Source organism: Balaenoptera borealis (assembly GCF_965194805.1).
Source record: "Balaenoptera borealis genome assembly, chromosome: 3".
In the NCBI taxonomy this organism is placed as follows: domain Eukaryota; kingdom Metazoa; phylum Chordata; class Mammalia; order Artiodactyla; family Balaenopteridae; genus Balaenoptera; species Balaenoptera borealis.
In genome coordinates, this window is record NC_138866.1 from 169,956,706 (window position 1) to 169,974,538 (window position 17,833).

Genomic DNA, 17,833 nt, shown 5'->3' on the forward strand with positions numbered 1-17,833 from the left:
ATTTTACACAGAATCAAATTCAGACTTTCCAGATTGATGTTCAAAGGTTTGTGCAATCAAAATTCTACATATCTAACTGCACTCACTTCACATTACTCCCCTATATGTGTCTGTTTTTCTAGTTATTTTCTGTAATCTTATTAGTATTTTTCTGCTCATTCCCCTGGGTTCAGACCAGTCCCTCTGAGCCAAATCGCCCTCTCAATTAATTCCTCAAGGCCCAGATTAAATATCATGACTTCTATGAGCCCTATATTTTATCACTAAAACTGAATGAGATTTTTTCCTCCTGAGAAGGCTTATAGAACTGAAGCTGCCATTAGTACAGCCTTTATCTTATGCTGGTCTGGAGTAGAGAGATTTGAGTACCTGCATTATGTCACTCTGTTGCAGGTTTCTGGAGAGCAAGGAGTATATCATAAACATCTTTTGCCCTTCACAGCCATCAGCTGAAGACCTCCACATACATAATCAGTGCATCATAAATACTTGTTAGCTTGTATGAGTGATATCTAAAAGAAATGGTTGTAAATAAATAGGCTGTTTTATAGCATCTTCCTACATTAGACTATGTTCACTTGAATATTTGACCTCCATGCATTTTTCTTACACTTTCCATCTAGTTCTTAGGAAAGTGAGAAGCTCATAACATTGATTTTCCCTTGTGTGATTTTGTAAGACAGAAGCAAAAAAGGAAAGCATGCTTCTCAGACTGCACTGAAATAAAATCTCTCCTAAGCTATCTTGTAATTTTATTGCAAGGTATAAATACCAGCTTTATAGATCTGAGAGGGAGCCTTTCTGCAAAGTCAGCAAAACCATATTATGAAAATATTTGTTTGAATCTAGAATTGGTAATTTTAAAACAAAACTGCAACAGATTGTGCTTTTCTTTTTGCTTCTTTATTTTTAATGGCTCATGAAACTATTGCAGCCTCTCTCCCTTTGTTCTGCCCTTGTTTGACCTGTACATCAGCTACCTAAAGTTAAGTGAGTTGGCAACAAGATTTTCCTTCTTCTAAAATGTGGTCCTGGAAGAATTTATCATTTGAAATGGGCTTTTAAAATTCTTATTTAGAAAACAATAGGAAGATTTACATTGTTAAAAGTACGTCTATGCTAAATGAAAGCAACTACAGATTTTTTTTTTTTTTTAATTGAAGCTACCCACAGGTATTGTCAAAATGGTCTCTCAACTGAAGTGGAAATGATACAGTATCTCCTAGAGGGGTCAAAGTAACTGTTTATTTATACTTAGCAAAACAGCTCAACCACTCAGGCACAGAAAATTTGCATGGCATGATGGGTTAAAAATGGCCCCAAATTCCTACAGTTTATCCCATAAAGAGGTAGGATCTATCTTCTCACCTCTTGAACCCAGGACATGCTTTGTAACTTGTTCTGATCAAATGATGGGATGGAAGTCACATTAAGCACCTTCTAAGCAATGCCTCCAGAAACTTGCAGCTTCCGCTCTCACTTGCTTGGATTCTTTCAGCTTGGGAATAAGCCCAATCTGGTCTCCTTGGGAATGAGATGTCACAGTGAGAGAGAGACCCTAAACATGTGGCCAAGTCCATGTGGAAGCAGCCAGTCCCCAGCCGACATGAGAACTGGCCACAAACCATCAGTGATCCCAACTGACACCGTGTAGGACAGAAGCAATGCCCAGCTGCACCCAGTCCTAAACAAATGAATGGTTGTTTCAGGCCACCAAATTTGGGGGTTGTTTGTTACCCAGCAATAACCACTGATAGAGGTGGCTTGAGGGGTTTTGTAATAGGGCATGGAAATTTCAAGAATAATAAACTGGATAGTGAATAAAATATATTTATAAATAAATTGGATTGGTTTGTGTATGAGTTTTTACTTCTTCCTTGCTGTTAAGAAGAATCCACCACTGTAACATCTTTTCTAGGAGGTAATAAAGCCGAAGTAAATAGCCTTGAAAAATATAAAGAAGGTCTAAAACTTACAAATCTATATATTATCTATCATGTACCAATGTTTACTATCTAGACTACAGCAGTGAACCCAATAAAGAGAGGGAGAGATATTTTAAACGGGGAGGAGGGGGAGGCAATAATTTTTTTTTTGAAGTCCAATGATAAAAGTTACAAAGGAAATTAAAGCAGACTAAGAATTAAAGCATGACAGAATAGGGGAGGATCATCCCAGGTGCATAAAAGAGCAGGTGAACAGTATGGTGTCAGGGCACATAGCGTACTCATGGGACACCAGGAGAGCTAGTAGGGCTGGTGTGGCATGTGGTGGGGAGGATGAAATGGAAGGGGTGGCTGTGTCAAGCCCAGTGTTTGTGGGAACAGTAACAGCTACCTTTGAAGTGAGATTGACCAGTTCATAGGGGGAAATTACCCAACTTTTCCACAAATGTTGGTTGTGTGAAAATTGTCAACTGAGTTATAATTTTTAGAAGTTGCTCCAGAGTAAAATTTTCCATAATTCTTGTAAAATTATAAATATCTCAATTTTTTTTCTAAGAAATAGGCCAAGCTAGAGAACTGCATGGATTTTCAAAAAGCCCTCCTATATTAGAAAGCTTGAGTGGCAATTTTGATTAGCACTAGAGAATGACATGAATTTTCAAAGGCAATAAATCTAGGGCTTTCTTACAAATCCAAACTTAATAAAGGAACTATCTGTATGTGCTATGGACTGAATTCTGTCTTCCCTAAATCCATATGTTGAAGCCCTAACCCCCATGTGGTTATATTTGGAGATAGGGCCTTTAGGAGGTAATTAAGATTTAATGAGGTCATAAGGGTGGGCGCTATGGGATTGGTATCCTTATAAGAGGAGGGGGAGACACTAAAGAACTTTCTCTTGGCCCTTTGAGGACATAGCGAGAAGGCAACCATCTACAAGCCAGGAAGAGAGCTTTCACAAAAACCAAATCAGCCAGAACCTTGATCTTAGGCTTCCCAGATTCCAAAACTGTGAGAAATAAATTTTTGTTTTTTAAGCCACTCAGTCTATGGTCTTTTGTTATGGCAGCCTGAGCGGACTAAGACAGTATGTTTATAGTGTCTGAGTTCCTGCCCCATCATGAATGCTACATCTAAAATAGAAATGTCCATATAAATTATGATTGTCTTTTTTGATTATCAGAATGTTTTATGGTCCCTCACACCATTGTTGTTTCTTTCCAGTTGACTGGAAAAATACACCAAGAATTATAGAGAAATTCAGTAACTGTAAAATGATCACACATTTTATGCATCACAATATATTGTGCATTTGAAAAATAATGCACACAAATACAAGACCTGTGATTTTTTTAGTTTGCACAGATAACGCATAGTGTTCCCAGGGATTCGTACACTCCTTGAAACAAGTCTGTTAATTTGCCTCCAGTCTTGGGGCCAATCTACAACTTACCAACAAGGATGATTAAGTACCTATTGAAATGGTACTATACTATACAGTTACTATAACTAGCTACCTGTGTTGGTTCTTCAAACTGCACACTTATATTTCTTTTGGTGGGTATCACTTAAATAATGCAAAGTCTTCTGACTCACTCACCCCTAGCAGTTTCTTCCCATTTGCCTTGTGGCTTTAGAATCTCAGAACCTTAGCTGAAAGGAATTTTAAGAGACACCTAGTTGAATTCTTTATATAAAGTCCAGAATTTACAGTGACTATTTAGAGGTAGAAGCTGTACTTCAACCCAAATATCCTTTGAGTTATGTTATTCTAATGCTAATTTTGAGCTTTTTAATAGAAGTTTCATACATATTTTTAAACTTTTTTCATGCATGCATTTTTTCCCTAAGTTTTTGGAGCCTTCAGAGATCCCTTGTAATTTGGCAGTGCACCTCTTTAGCAACCACTGTATGATTGGCCATCACTTGCTTGTATTTATAAAAGATAAATTGAGATGTTAATTCACTCAAAACTGCCCCGGATTCTCTCTCTGGTCTGTGCTTTTTCACCACTCTAAGACTGGAAATACTCTCGCAGGTTTATTCTTGAAAAGGTTGAAAGTTTCTACCAGGAGCAAATTAAAGTATACTGGATAAAATATACCCAGGTAGAAAATACTATTTGTTTCATTTAATAAATGAATCAACACAAACACATACCAACACATTCCAAAATGCCTGGAGATGTAGGCAATAACTTAATTGAATTATAGAGCTTTGATTTTGTTATTATTTTGAAAGATCATAAATGTGTTATGCTCCCTTGGCCATACAGTTTACCTCTCTTTGCATAGCATGAGAGATGATCTCATCTAAGAGAAACAGTTACTGGGAAAATGAAAACTGTTTTATGATGGAAATATTGCTGGAATCCCATATTTTATATGCCACATAGTAATCTGACCTCACGATAAATTCACACACACACACACACACACACACACACCAACTAATCCTACATTCTTGGGTGTCACTTAACTAAATTCTTGTGAAGAACCGATAAAATAAATAATACCTACCAAAGAGTCATGGACAAGATATTTCTAGGGGGATAGACCATGCTGCAAATTGATCAAGTAGGTAAAAATCCTTAAAGAAATAGCAAAGGCATCTGTGAGAAACTGAAGATACGTAAAAGATATGCATAATGAGAACTGGTGCAATAATCTGATATAATCAACAGGAGATAGAGGAACTGATTTTAATTCTTCTGACACCATAACAGTAAATTTAATTGTATCCCATGTAATTGTTCTGAGTGTCTGAAGAGGGTATTGTTGTAGTACTTGCTGATGTATATTGAAGGCTATTTGAAGATAATATGTAATTGCTCCTATCGTGCTGAAATTGTGTGGGGCTAATTTAATAATCCTTTATATTCTGTTCATATGCTTTTCAAATGTGCTTAAATATGTTGGTCTAATTTCATTTTTTGGCAACCCAGTGAAAGAAAGCTAAATACTCTCACTGGCTTTTTATTAACAGAGACACTCATATGACCTATCTTCCTACACCACATTCCCTGTAGGTCACCTCCTTCTAATGTAGTTGAGAAAAGTATTGCCAGCTCACTCTTTTTCTCCTTTTGTTATTTGATCATGTCCTTTGGTTTCTTATAGCAACATGATTTTTTTAGATCACTGTTTTTTAACTCTTTGTTTTTGAGGAGTTTTATATAGACAAGTAATATTTTTAAATAGCTTTACCTTTAAATGTACTATATGGCCCTTGTGAAATCATTTATATAAGAATGTAACATATTTGGTTACAGTACATTACATTATATTATGTATATTAATACCTGGCAAGAACCATTCAAATTATAATATTTCTTTATTTATTATGAAACTATCTTTGAAAGGTAACTGATTGATTAAATGCTGAATAACTTTACCTGAGAACTTTGACTATGTTTTATATATCCATATATTTCAAATGACTAGCACAGTGATGTTCATACAATATATTCTTGATTTTTTAAAAAAAATTCTTAATGAAATGAATTTAGAGTTCAAATGCTATTACTACATAGGCAATGTGAGGCATCCATAAGAACTATTCAACATAAAATCAACTTAACACCCATGATGGAAGAGAAGACAACCTTTGGGTTAGAAATTGTGTAAACTGATTGTTGCAGAATGGTTAGGCTACAGTTACAAAGACTTTTTCTCTGTGTTTTTGGTGTATGTCCTCTGTTTACAGCTGTACAATTCCAGACATGTTTGAAAAGCATGGATTTATAGGATTTATAGCTACCTATTGTGCCATCTACTTTCAGTAACAGTTGGTTTCCTAAATGAATTGGCAAGTAGGCATATCACAGTAGTGTTTTGTTTTATTTTTTATGATGTTAGAAATAGTTTGCAAGAAAAAAAAAAAAGAAAGAAAGAAGTAGTTTGCTTTTGAGCAGAATAGGAAAATCTTTGTGCCTCAAGTGGCTTTTGGCAAAGCTTTAAGAGCCATTACTCCTATAAAGGACAAGATATGGTTTGAATAATTTAGTAGTGCTAAGATGTCATATTTTTGAGACATCTGTTTTATGGCTTTCCTGAATAACTGAGCCAAACACCTCTCCCAGGAATTTAACAACTTTTGTCTCTAAATTCCTAGGTAAACAATAAATTGTCTTCCTCTTTGAAAAAAAGTTGCCATGACAACTTGGCAAGCTTGGGCTATAGAAGTCAAACACCAAGAAGTCAAAAAGCTTTAACTTTCAGTATTTTCAAAGCTGTGATGTTGTTTTGAGAAGCTCTGATTTAAGTGAAAATGAAGGTGTATGTTCACATAGCCATATCAGTAACTGTAATTACTGATTACTGACAAAAAAAATGTATATTTTTGCAGCTAATCCATTGTTTAGCATAATGATACTCTTATTCTTTATGTTAACTTCAAGACTGTGTCTTGATTAATTACAGGGATTTAGGGGTTAAGGAAAATACCAAAGTCATTTTAGATATGTTGATTGCAACAATTATACCGAACTCTATACTGAAAGTTTGTAATATTAAAGAAAATATCTATCTGGCAATTGTATAAGAATTTGGCAGCATCATAAAATCTATTACATAATTCATCTAAAGATTACATCTCTGACCTCAGTGTTGCTGAACTCTTTATAAAAATACTAGCGATAGGGAAAAAAGATTAAATTTTTAATTTAAACTCACTGAATATTTTCTTCAAAACCACCCTTTTATACCATTCATTGAAAAAATCAAATGAATCATTATTGTTTGTTATTCAGATTTGATGATTTCTGGCTGGTTAAATACAAGTTTTCATTCCTTCTGTGTGATTTGCTGGACTACCAGATGCGAATGGGAGATGTTTGTTATCTAGATCTATAAATCTGTAGATAAGGTTGTCTTATTCAACATTGCTTAAGTCTCTTTTCGTGCAAGTTAAGGAAACTTGTTTGTCAGTTCGGATTCTTTTGGTTGGTAATAACTCAACTCAAGGTGTTTTAACAATAGAAGAGATTTAATGGTTCATCTAAGTGGTTGAACAAGCCCAGGAGTTGGCGCACTTAGATATACTTGGTCAGGGATCTGGCTTTTTCTTTGCATTGCTTATGGTTCTGTCCTTATCTATGTTTGCTTTATCTTCAGGCAGGATTCCCTCTTGGTAGAAAATGCTGGCAGTAGTTCCAAGTCTCATATCTACACATCTCAGCAATCAGAATCAGGGAAATTATCTCCTCTCTACCTAATCTCCAAGATGACTCACTAATTGGTCCTTCTTAGGTTATGTGCTCATCATGCCCACCAACCATTGTTGCCAGTGGAGTGACACGTGTAGAATGGCTTGTGCCCAGTGTCAAGGAGGGTACTTACCACTGAAAGCTTCCAATGGTGAAGCACCAGACAATAGGAAGGAGTTGAAGGCACAACCACAATGCTTGTTACTCTCCTAGAACCCAAGCAACCAGTGTCATCACGTTCTGGAAGGGAGGGCTGGAAAATCATTAGGATAGAAGCTCTCTTGAGTTTCATAGAATCTTATTCCTACTCCTTTTTTGGTATCTCCTTTTCTCTTTTTTCTCTGCAGAACTCTCTTATCTTTCATCGTGGGTATACTTGTAATTTGTACATGATACCTAGAGTTTAATTGGAGATATAGGATTTTTTTTTTTTTAATTTACTGTTAACATTTAATCAACATCTTTTCTCAAGATGTACATTTGGGGTCATATTTCTTCTTTTAGTCATGAAGCAAAATCTATTTAGAATATTGTTTAGAATATTCCTTTCCTTCATGTAGTCCTATATATATATATATATATATATATATATATATATATATATATATATATATATATATATATATATGTGATGACTTGTGAAAAGGTACATGGTATTCTTATTTTGACTGGATTTCAAGAATAATTATATTTTATTTAATTAGCACTTAAATAATAAATGCATTAGATGAAATTCCATCCAAAAATTTATTATTCAAATCATAGACCCTCCATTCACTAAACATTAATCTTACATATACCTGAATATTTTTAAATACATTCTGTTTAGTGACTTCTCAAACTGATAAGCACATTTACATTTCATGATAAAACAAACAACCAACAACATAAAAAACTAATTGTGATTCAGATTAGTCAAGAATCATGTGATTTTCTGGGTGTTCCTCAGCAAAATTGCTTTTTAAAACATTTAAATCTCTTCATTGAGTGAGAAACCTGAAAAATAAAGGTTTTGTGACAGGTACCATGTTGATATCAATAATGAGAATTTAAATAAAAGTAGAATTTAACAACCCAAATTATAGGGGAAAGATGTATTATCTCAATTTCTAGGACCATTAAATGAAAGCAGTGCCTAATATAACCCTAGTTTAAAAGGAGAAGTTTGAATTTGTTGTCACTCAATAGTAATTACAGTTCAGGCTTTCAGAAAATACTAGTTCCAAAAGGGACATTTTTTGTTTGGGCAGCAGCAATTAGAGAGAGCCCTAACATTACTGTTTTAGAAAAGACTATTGTACACAGATTGTTCATTTGCCTTTAAGTTTTGTCTATATAACAGTTTATTTTAAAGAAGCTTATTACTTTTATATTTTTAAAATCTAATTCACTTTCCTTAGAGGTTATTTAACTCATTTGGCTATTTTGAAGAATACTAACACTCCTAATTTCAATAGGATCATTTTTGTTTTTTTTGTTTGTTCTTTTATGAATTTTAGGAACACCTTTGTTCTTTTTTTTCTTTTGAGGGCTTTTACCTTCTTTTTAATGAAACTCTGTGTAACTCTGAATTATATAAGTTTGATATATAATGATTTAAAGGCTTCTCGTAAAAAGGGGGTCAGAAGGAAGAAAAAACATTTTTTGATCCTAGGACAATAAAGGTATTACAAAAATGTAACTGATGTGAAAAAACGTCCATTAAATGTTGCACTCTGAATTCACCTGAAAAAGAAAAAAAATGCTACAAGTAGATTCATCTTAGAGGTATTGTTTTAAATAGCAGTCAGTATCAACACAAAGCTTATAACAAGAACCACGTATGATTACCTCTATCTTTGCTTGCCACAATTCTGACACACTCTCATTTTTAGGGTAAAAAAAAAATATTTACACAACTCTAGGGAAAAAGCAAAATAAACTGATAAAATGGAGAAATTTCAAGAAGCCATAGTCAAAAGTAAAATATACTTTTTTACCTTCTAAAATAGAAATTAGAATGCTTTAGGCAAATTTAGCTAGTACTGAGTAGTCACTGAAAAAAATAAATGCTTCTCTTTTTTTCCTACCTTTATTGAGATATAATTGATATGTATCATTGTGTAAGTTTAAGGAGTACAACACGTTGACTTGATACACTTATATACTGTAAAAGCTAGCCACCATAGCATCAGTTAACATCTCCATCACGTCACATTATTATCATTTCATTTTTGTGGTGAGAACATTTAAGATCTATAATCTTAAACTTAGAACCCCAGAACTTAATCGTCTTATAACTGGAAGTGTGTACATTTTGACCAACATCTCCCCATTTCACCCCCTTCCAGCCCCTGGTCACCACCATTCTAATCTGTTTCCATGAGTTTGGCTTTTTTAGATTCCGCATATAAGGGATATCACTCGGTATTTATCTTTCTCCATCTGACTTATTTCACTTAGCACAATACCCTCAAGGTCCATCTGTACTGTCCGTGTCCTTGATGTGCATTATTCTTTATTATTATAGGAGGACACAGATCATAATTACTATATATCTCGGATATATGGTCCATCTGATTCTGCCAGCCGGGATTTGTGGGTGAACATAGACCAAATGGAAAAGGACAAAGTGAAGATTCATGGAATACTGTCCAATACTCATCGACAAGCTGCAGTAAGTGCTTTGACATTTTGAGTTTCTTTTTCTTCTTCTGTGAAAAAAATTTTGCTTTAATTGACATATTAACATTGTTGTGATCACTTTTCAAGTATATTTAGTTCTGCAATTGCAGTTTAGATTAATAACTGCATATAAGACGTTATAGAAAATGATAAAGAATTATTTTGAGAAGCCACCATTAAATTAACCATTAATTAATTAATTTAATTAACCATTAACTTCTCCAGTAAGTATGATGTGTTGCATATTCAATTTAAAGTTGTGATTTATCTTGGATGATTTTCAGTTTTCATGTAATTAGAGAACATGCATGTAATCCATGCATTTAGAGAACATTTTTTTAAAATTACATTAATTTGCTACCTTCCATTTTACATGAGTTTATTACCCTTGGTCTGAAAAAGATTTAACCAGAAACATTCACAATTCAGATAACACATGTAGCTCAAATTATGGATTTATGTGAAAAAATTTAATATAAAAGAAAATAATTATGTGAAGAAATTTAATATAAAAGAAAATAATTAAATCTAGAAGACTCCAAACATATTTTAAGTCTGAGTTTAAATCATTTACCAGTGGTGGTTCCTTAAACAAACAATTTAACTATTCTGAGGCACAGTTTCTGAATCTATATACGGGGGATGACAGGAGATATGAATACAGGCCTCACTTAGCTTACATGGTCACTGATATCGTGTTCTATGTGTCAAGTTGAATGCTTTCATGGATTAGCTTTTTCAATCTTCACAACAATTCTATGATTTAAATATTATAACCATCTAGGTATTGAAGATAAGAGAACTTAATCTTGGAAAAATCAGCCTAAGGGTCTCCTGCTAGTAAGTTCTGTGACTCAGGTGTTAACCTAGGCAGTCAATTCCCCATTCAAAATGCATGTGTAAAAGTTATCACACTTGGTTCACAGAATGTTCTTTGATAATCACTTTATCAAAGATGATGCCTGATTTAACATTTTAAAAGTTATTTGGTTTTGTTGCCATGGATTATAGTGGTGATCTTACTATCAGTGAAGCCATATCTTGTTCAGTTTATCATGACATAAAGAGAAAACAAAATAACTTTAACATTTCAAGGGCTATTGCCATTATTGATACAAAGATAGAACTAATAGAGTAACGGCCAATCTGATTTAAAGAGGCATTGATTTGATAAATGTAAAATATCAAAAATTTTGGCCAACAGCCTTCATTGTATATGTGTAGATGTTCCTATGTCAGGAGATTGACTTCTAACAGTTAAAATGGAAATTATAATTCACCATCATGATTCATTGAGGCTGAGAAGCAAACGAAGTAGCCACTTCCCCTTGCTGAATTCCATCATCCCTTTTCCTTTCCATATTCAAGCAGTCTCAGAGAAGATGACAGATTCAGAAATGATTCACTGTCTGGCTTAGAACAGATCTTCAAAAGAAGAGAAAATGAGAAAGATTAGATTAGGACCATGTTTTTTCAGAAATGTATTGCATTTGACAATCTTCCCACTATATTGCAGTCCCTAATAGTGTAAAATATACTTTGTAAGAGTTTGAACGTTTGCGTATCCACATTGAGAGTCCATGAATTGGCCCAGTTCTGGTGTCGGCCACTGTGGGTGATATCTGTAAGCAGAGAAAGAAGTTCATCAGTTAAAATATTAGCTGATTTCTTCTTACACTTTCTCTTGTGCTCTCCCACAGGGGAGGCAGTTCATGTGTCCTGCCTTTCCTCAAAGAAGATTGGTTTCTCTTTGGAATAGGGTTTGCTTGGCTGCCTTGTAACAGCTCTCTGATAGTCTCAAGATATATTATGATGATATAAAGATCCATTTTTTTATCATTGTGACTTTGAGAGTGTCATTGTTTGTTGCTTTCAACACCAAAGGTTGGCTTAAACACAAATGGAAAGACTTGAGCTTGAGCTTGAGCTTGTAACTTATCTGGTGCTCCATGCATTGATTTTTAAATATATATCACTGATAGAAACCTTTATTTTAGCTACTCTGCATTGGTTTTCCATGAGAATCTAAGCCACTGTCAAGTATTTCTTAGTGTTAGAAATTGGTCCTGTACCCACTTTCTCTATCACCACCAACAGAACATACATACACACACACACACACACACACACACATACATGCTCACAGGTACACAATTTCCATTTACAACAATAGAATTGACAATATTACTTAGTTACTTATTTTTGGAAAAATTTGCCACTTGGACTCCTTCATTTCAGGAGTTTTATACCTTGGAACTTATAAATTTACTTACTAGAATATTTTATAAAAATTTTGTACATTCTTTCATAAGTATGATTGTTGAATATTAGTTTGAAGATTTCCAAATTGTAGAGAGTGATCCATTTTTTAATATTTCTTCAGTTGGCCTCCCCATCTTTCCAATCCTGCCTTGTTCTCTTGTCTCCATTTCTATTATGCCACCCTTGGAGTAGAACCAGGTTTTAGAGGTGATGACAGAATTGTAGTGTTAAGGTATTGTTACGGCCAGGGGCCCAACGATACCCTCTTCCTCCTGCCCCTCTCCACACACAGCATAGGCACCTGGCCACAGCTACTCTCCCCGCTGTGATACTATTGAGAGGCTTAACCACAAGGGATAATGGCAAGCGGGAAACAATGACTCACTTCACTGATTAGGTTCCCTGAAATCATAATCATCAAAATCCTTGATGCAAAGCTCTCTGGTAATTTGGCTGGAAACAGGATTTAACTTTAAGCCCTAAGGGAAGAGGGGGGTTTCTTAAATCTTACCAGCAACTGATGTAATTTTCATACCCAAGGGCATCCTTTCTGTCAACAAATTAGACAAAAAAGAGAATAGAAAGATCTAGCCTAGGGTAAGACTCAGGGGACAGTCGGTTAACTAACCTAGCCCTGGGCAAACAGGAAAGGAAGTGAGAAAGCTGAAGATTGGATTTCCTGAAGATATAGTTTCCCTCCCCTTTCCCAGCTTCCTCAGAATGGGTCAGAGGAAGATACGGGAGTGTCTGACCTGGAAACATAATTTTTTAAAGAAATATTTTCCCCTTCACCACCATCATTTGTAAATGTGGTCCAAACAGTATTTTGTAATCTTAGATTAATTTTCTAGAAAAGGAGGAATGTGGAAATAGAGTAAGAGTTTTCCCTTTTCTCCCATCCACAATAATATACTGTCAGAGCAGAGTAAAACTTAGAAGTAATTTAATTCACATTTTTCACATGCCAAAACACACTGATTTCTCTTTCCTTTTATAATGTAAAGTAAAATGATTAGTATTTATATTATATATATATATATATATATATATATATATATATATATATACACCCACACACATGTATATGGTAATTTCATCACATGTTCCTTCAGATCTCCCCGTTGTCCTTTTTGTTTAAATCTCTCCATTGTTCTTTTTGGTTTAAATAACATTTCTTAAACCATATTTGCAGTAAAAACAGATGTTAAAACCTAGTTTTACAGTTGGACACATTAAAGGAAGGAGCATGTCTTCATAGATAAAGAAAAGTGAAAATTTTGTAGGATTCCCTATCATATGACAAGCAAAGAGCCAAGCCCCTTACATTCAAATACTGGTATTTATTTGGGTTTTTTGTTCCTTATTCAAACTACACAGTTATCAGATTGCAGATCTAGAAGTTTCTAACTACAAACCTAGGAACCAGTCCAGACTTATTTTTCCTTCTATGAGGACCTTCAAATGCCACAATTTTGAGATTTTCTTATGTACTGTTAGATCCATATATTTTAGTTATTGCTGGACACACAGTTTGATTCAACAACCAGACAAATTAGAATTATTTTGTCTTTTGAAACCACAGTTTATGAAATTCTGATTCACAACTTCTGGAGAAGTACCACTGTCCCAGTAGAAGGAGTCTGGGGTTATAGAAGTTGTGAGACCTTGGCTCCAAAACTCATTTTCTCAGATTCTGGCCTCTTGGACCTCAATTTTATAACCTGGAATGAAGGGGAAAATGCCTGCCTTGACAACCTTCCGCTGCTACTTCAAGAATAAAAATGGGGCTTCCCTGGTCCGCCTGCCAATGCAGGGACACGGGTTTGAGCCCTGGTCCGGGAAGATCCCACATGCTGCGGAGCAACTAAGCCTGTGCACCACAACTACTGAGCCCATGCGCCACAACTACTGAAGCCCGCACGCCTAGAGCCCGTGCTCCGCAACAGGAGAAGCCACCGCAATGAGAAGCCCACGCACCACAACAAAGAGTAGCCTCCGCTCACCGCAAATAGAGAAAGCCCGCGCGCAGCAACGAAGAACCAAAGCAGCCAAAAATAAATAAATTTTAAAAAAAGAAAAAGAATAAAAATGAGATGTGAAAGGATGCTGAAAATAACAATGAGGTAGTAAGGCATTGTTTTTTGAGAGTCCTAATTCTTTACAACATAAAATAGTAACCCCCAAGTAAGTTAATTCCTAAGTAATCTCTAAGAGTCTCTTTTTATAGACAGATATATATCTATATATTTATATCTATATAATATCTCTATATAATTTTCTGCCAAGAAATTGCCAGTGTGCTTTTTGCCAGACATAAACATACCCTGGCTTTAAAAAAGAATTTTTTTTTAATTATCTTTCTATATGTTAGTAAGAAGATTGATTCTTTGTATAAGAAACACTAGCAAAATGAAGTGCTGCTCTCCTGTGTCTCTGTCATAGAGCGGGTAAGGTTTTTGATGAAACTGGTATAGTTTTTGATGGTGGACTGTTTTAAAATTTAAAAATTGGACTGTTGTCGGTGGGGATCCTCAGACGACTCAAATATATACAGAAAACTTCATTAAACAAAAATTAGGCTTTCTGGAGGTATTTTCTTTTTCCCAAGGAAAATAACATCATTTCGACTAGCATTTCCATTGCTCTTACATTTCCATAATGTTGGTATTGAGAGAGCTATATCTGGATGCCTGTGGTGACTTTAGTCAACTGTTCTCTCATATTGCACAATTTCATTTTTTCTGCGCATCAGAAAATCTGTTGATAAGTGCTTATTTTTCTAAACGATTAACTCAAAAGGCAATTTAATTTGCTATCTCTATTGGGCTATTATCTAGACCACATATTTTTGCCTGAGTCCTGTTCGCAGTGTCTAACAATAAGTTGCTTTTATTTTTTTTTTATTTTTTGACTGGTTGAATACACTTGCTGCATTCTGTCTTATGAGTTGTTTCATTTCAAGTAAGACATACACAATTCATCAACCTGGACTCACTTGTCTTCATTTACGGGATTTTCCTCTGGTTTAATAACAGACTGGGATGAGTTGTGGCTGCATGTGTCGACCTTAATTTTGGTTTAATTAATTCATTTTACTATTATTATCATACTGAAATCATTTATCAACTTTGAGAATATCCTGAAGCACGTATTATTTGAGGGCCTTTTATGGAAAAGAAAGGCCTTCTTTTGTTCCATTCCATAGAATCAACATGAGCTCAGAGGAACTGAGCTCCTCTGCATGCCAGGCGTGTAAGCTGGTCCACGTCCCTCAAAGTGGACAAGGAAGGATGTAGTCCCTCTTCCACCAATGGCATTAATGACACAGGTTGAACATTCCCATCTAATATTTTAGACATGGAAGGGACTTTGGAAATTCTTGAAGATAGTGGCCTTGCGAAGTACAGTGTTCAATTTTTACGCATATTACAAACCTTAGTTTTCCAAAGCAAGAACACACCTTCTTTTTAAAAATCATACTTGAATTCATCATATTCCAGTTCAATTTAATCTCATTTCTCCAATATTGTGTCTTTAGTAGAGGACAGGCACCATTCTTTATATAAAGTTAGAGTCATAGGAAGTAATCATACATTCTCTGTTACCAATGATGGCTGTAAAAAAATCCTAGATAGATAAATATCTACTCGGCTTTTTTTGTTTGTTTGTTTTGTTTGCGTTGGGTCTTCGTTGCTGTGCATGGGCTTTCCCTAGTTGCGGCGAGCAGCTATTCTTCGTTGCCATACGCGCGGGCTTCTCATTGCGGTGGCTTCTGTTGTTTCAGAGCATAGGCTCTAAGCGCGGGGGCTCAGTAGCTGTGGCGCACGGGCTTAGTTGCCCCGCGACATGTGGGATCTTCCTGGACCAGATATCGAACCCGTGTCCCCTGCATTGGCAGGCGGATTCTTAACCACTGCACCACCAGGGTAGTCCTCTACTCCTCTTTTTAAAGTCACAAGTGAGATGAATAGTTGAGGTTATCTGTTAAAACCCCCTTGGAAGGTTTCACATTAATCTTTTATAATTGTAACGGCTGCTAAAAAGGGACCCTGCAGCGAGGCAGCCATGTCTCAGGTGGAATGAATAAATCCATTTACTCCTGTCTTTCATCCTAGATTCTCTTCTCAGACCTGTTTTTAATCATCCTTTCCGAGATCTCTCTAGGACCCCATGAAGACTTAACAAGGGTTAATTTTAGATAACATGAGTGTAAAACATATTCTCATCCTCAAGTTAGTAAATGATAAAGCTTTCACAGGACTCTTTTGCAAGGAAAATGCTTCGTAGCACAGAAGAATTAGCAAAATATAGATGGACTATAATGTTCCTTAAGGGTAAATATAACTAAAGGCAAGTAGGTATAATTCTTGTGAAAAATCTTCAATTGTAGAAGATGAAAGACTTAAGACATTTTGGAATTGAGATTTCCTGAACAAGCTAGTATTTTAGTATCTTTTAAAAATATATTTTATACCTATTTTCAATATCTTTTTTTTTGTCTGTTTCTTCTTACTAAATTATAGCCTGTGACTTAGGTGGTGGTTGATTATTCTAGGCAAAACAGTCAAGGTCTCACATGGTTTGTTTATAAATTGCCTTCCCATCAGAACTTCTGCTGTGCCTGGAATTCCAGCCCCAGAAAGTAGGTGTCTCATCCTTTTTTCACTGAAGGTGCTCTGTTCCACTCCAGTGGGACCAGAAGTAGAACACTTTTAGCCACTCTCAATTAAAGATAAATTGCCAGGAATTTCTTGTTATGCAGCCACTCTGAGAAGAAATGCGAAGTTAAGTTTTGCTCCTGATAAATAGGCTGAGTTTAGGCACCTGAGTCCTGATCCCTGCAGAGCAAACTGTAGATATGGGTGGGGTGGATAAAGGAGCAGCTCTTGGAAGCTGTGTTCAGAGGCATCAATTTACTTAGCTTTTGAAAAATCCAAAAATTGCCAACTGTGGCAAAATGTTAAAAACTGGTGAATCTGCATAAATGATGTGGGGGCGACTCTTTGGATTATTCTTGTAACTTTAATTTGAAATTATTTCCAAGTAAAAAGTTAAAAAAAAAAATAAAAGAGGAGATGTTAGCAGAGGAGGTTGAAGAGTTAAAATTGGACTTGGCCTAAATTTTGATTTCAACCTGTAGTCAAGTTTTGAATGATTTAATCACCCTTCCCAGGAGCTCTGCCAGCACTGAATTCCAAATCTTAACACACTGTTACCAAGCAAGGACTCCCTGCCTGATGTGCATAGAAGCCAATACCGTGACACCTTTGTTTGAGAAAGGAAACAGCTTTATTGCGAGGTTGACTGGCAGGGAGGCAGGCAGGGCTCAAATCTGTCTCAGATCCAAGTTTGGGGCGAAATTTAAGGGGTTAGGGGAATTTCAAACTTGGAAGCTGATTGACTAGTCTCAAGTTACTTGTGCTGCTGGGCGCTGGATTTTCCTTATTGAAGGACTTCTCACTCCGTAAAGGGCACCAGTGGAAGCATTTCTATTCTTTGAGTTCTGTAGACTGAAGAGTCTAAGTTCCAGGGTCAGCCTGGAGGCCTGGGTTCCTGTCTTGCACATGCGCACTGCTGTCTCTGTAAAATAACTCCAGGTTTGATTAATCAACAACCTGATTTAAGGGAACAAAACCAATTTAAGCTGGTCAATGTTTTACGTGCTGTTTCAATGTCAGTTGAGGGGCACCTTGATATAGTGTTTAAGCATGTGGACTTAGAAACAGGCTGCCTGGATGTGAGTCCCCACTTCTGC

At 35.6% G+C, this 17,833-nt stretch overlaps 1 protein-coding gene across 6 annotated transcripts in view; it reads left to right on the plus strand.

Annotated features, from left to right (window-relative positions):
• PLXDC2 (plexin domain containing 2) overlaps window positions 1–17,833 on the plus strand; it is a 421,308-nt gene that overhangs the window by 180,790 nt on the left and 222,685 nt on the right. For all 6 annotated transcript variants that reach the window (XM_082385510.1, XM_082385512.1, XM_082385511.1 and 3 more), the window contains one exon: window positions 9,662–9,808. In XM_082385510.1, the coding sequence (XP_082241636.1) occupies window positions 9,662–9,808 (147 nt within the window). The remainder of the gene's footprint in view (window positions 1–9,661; window positions 9,809–17,833) is intronic.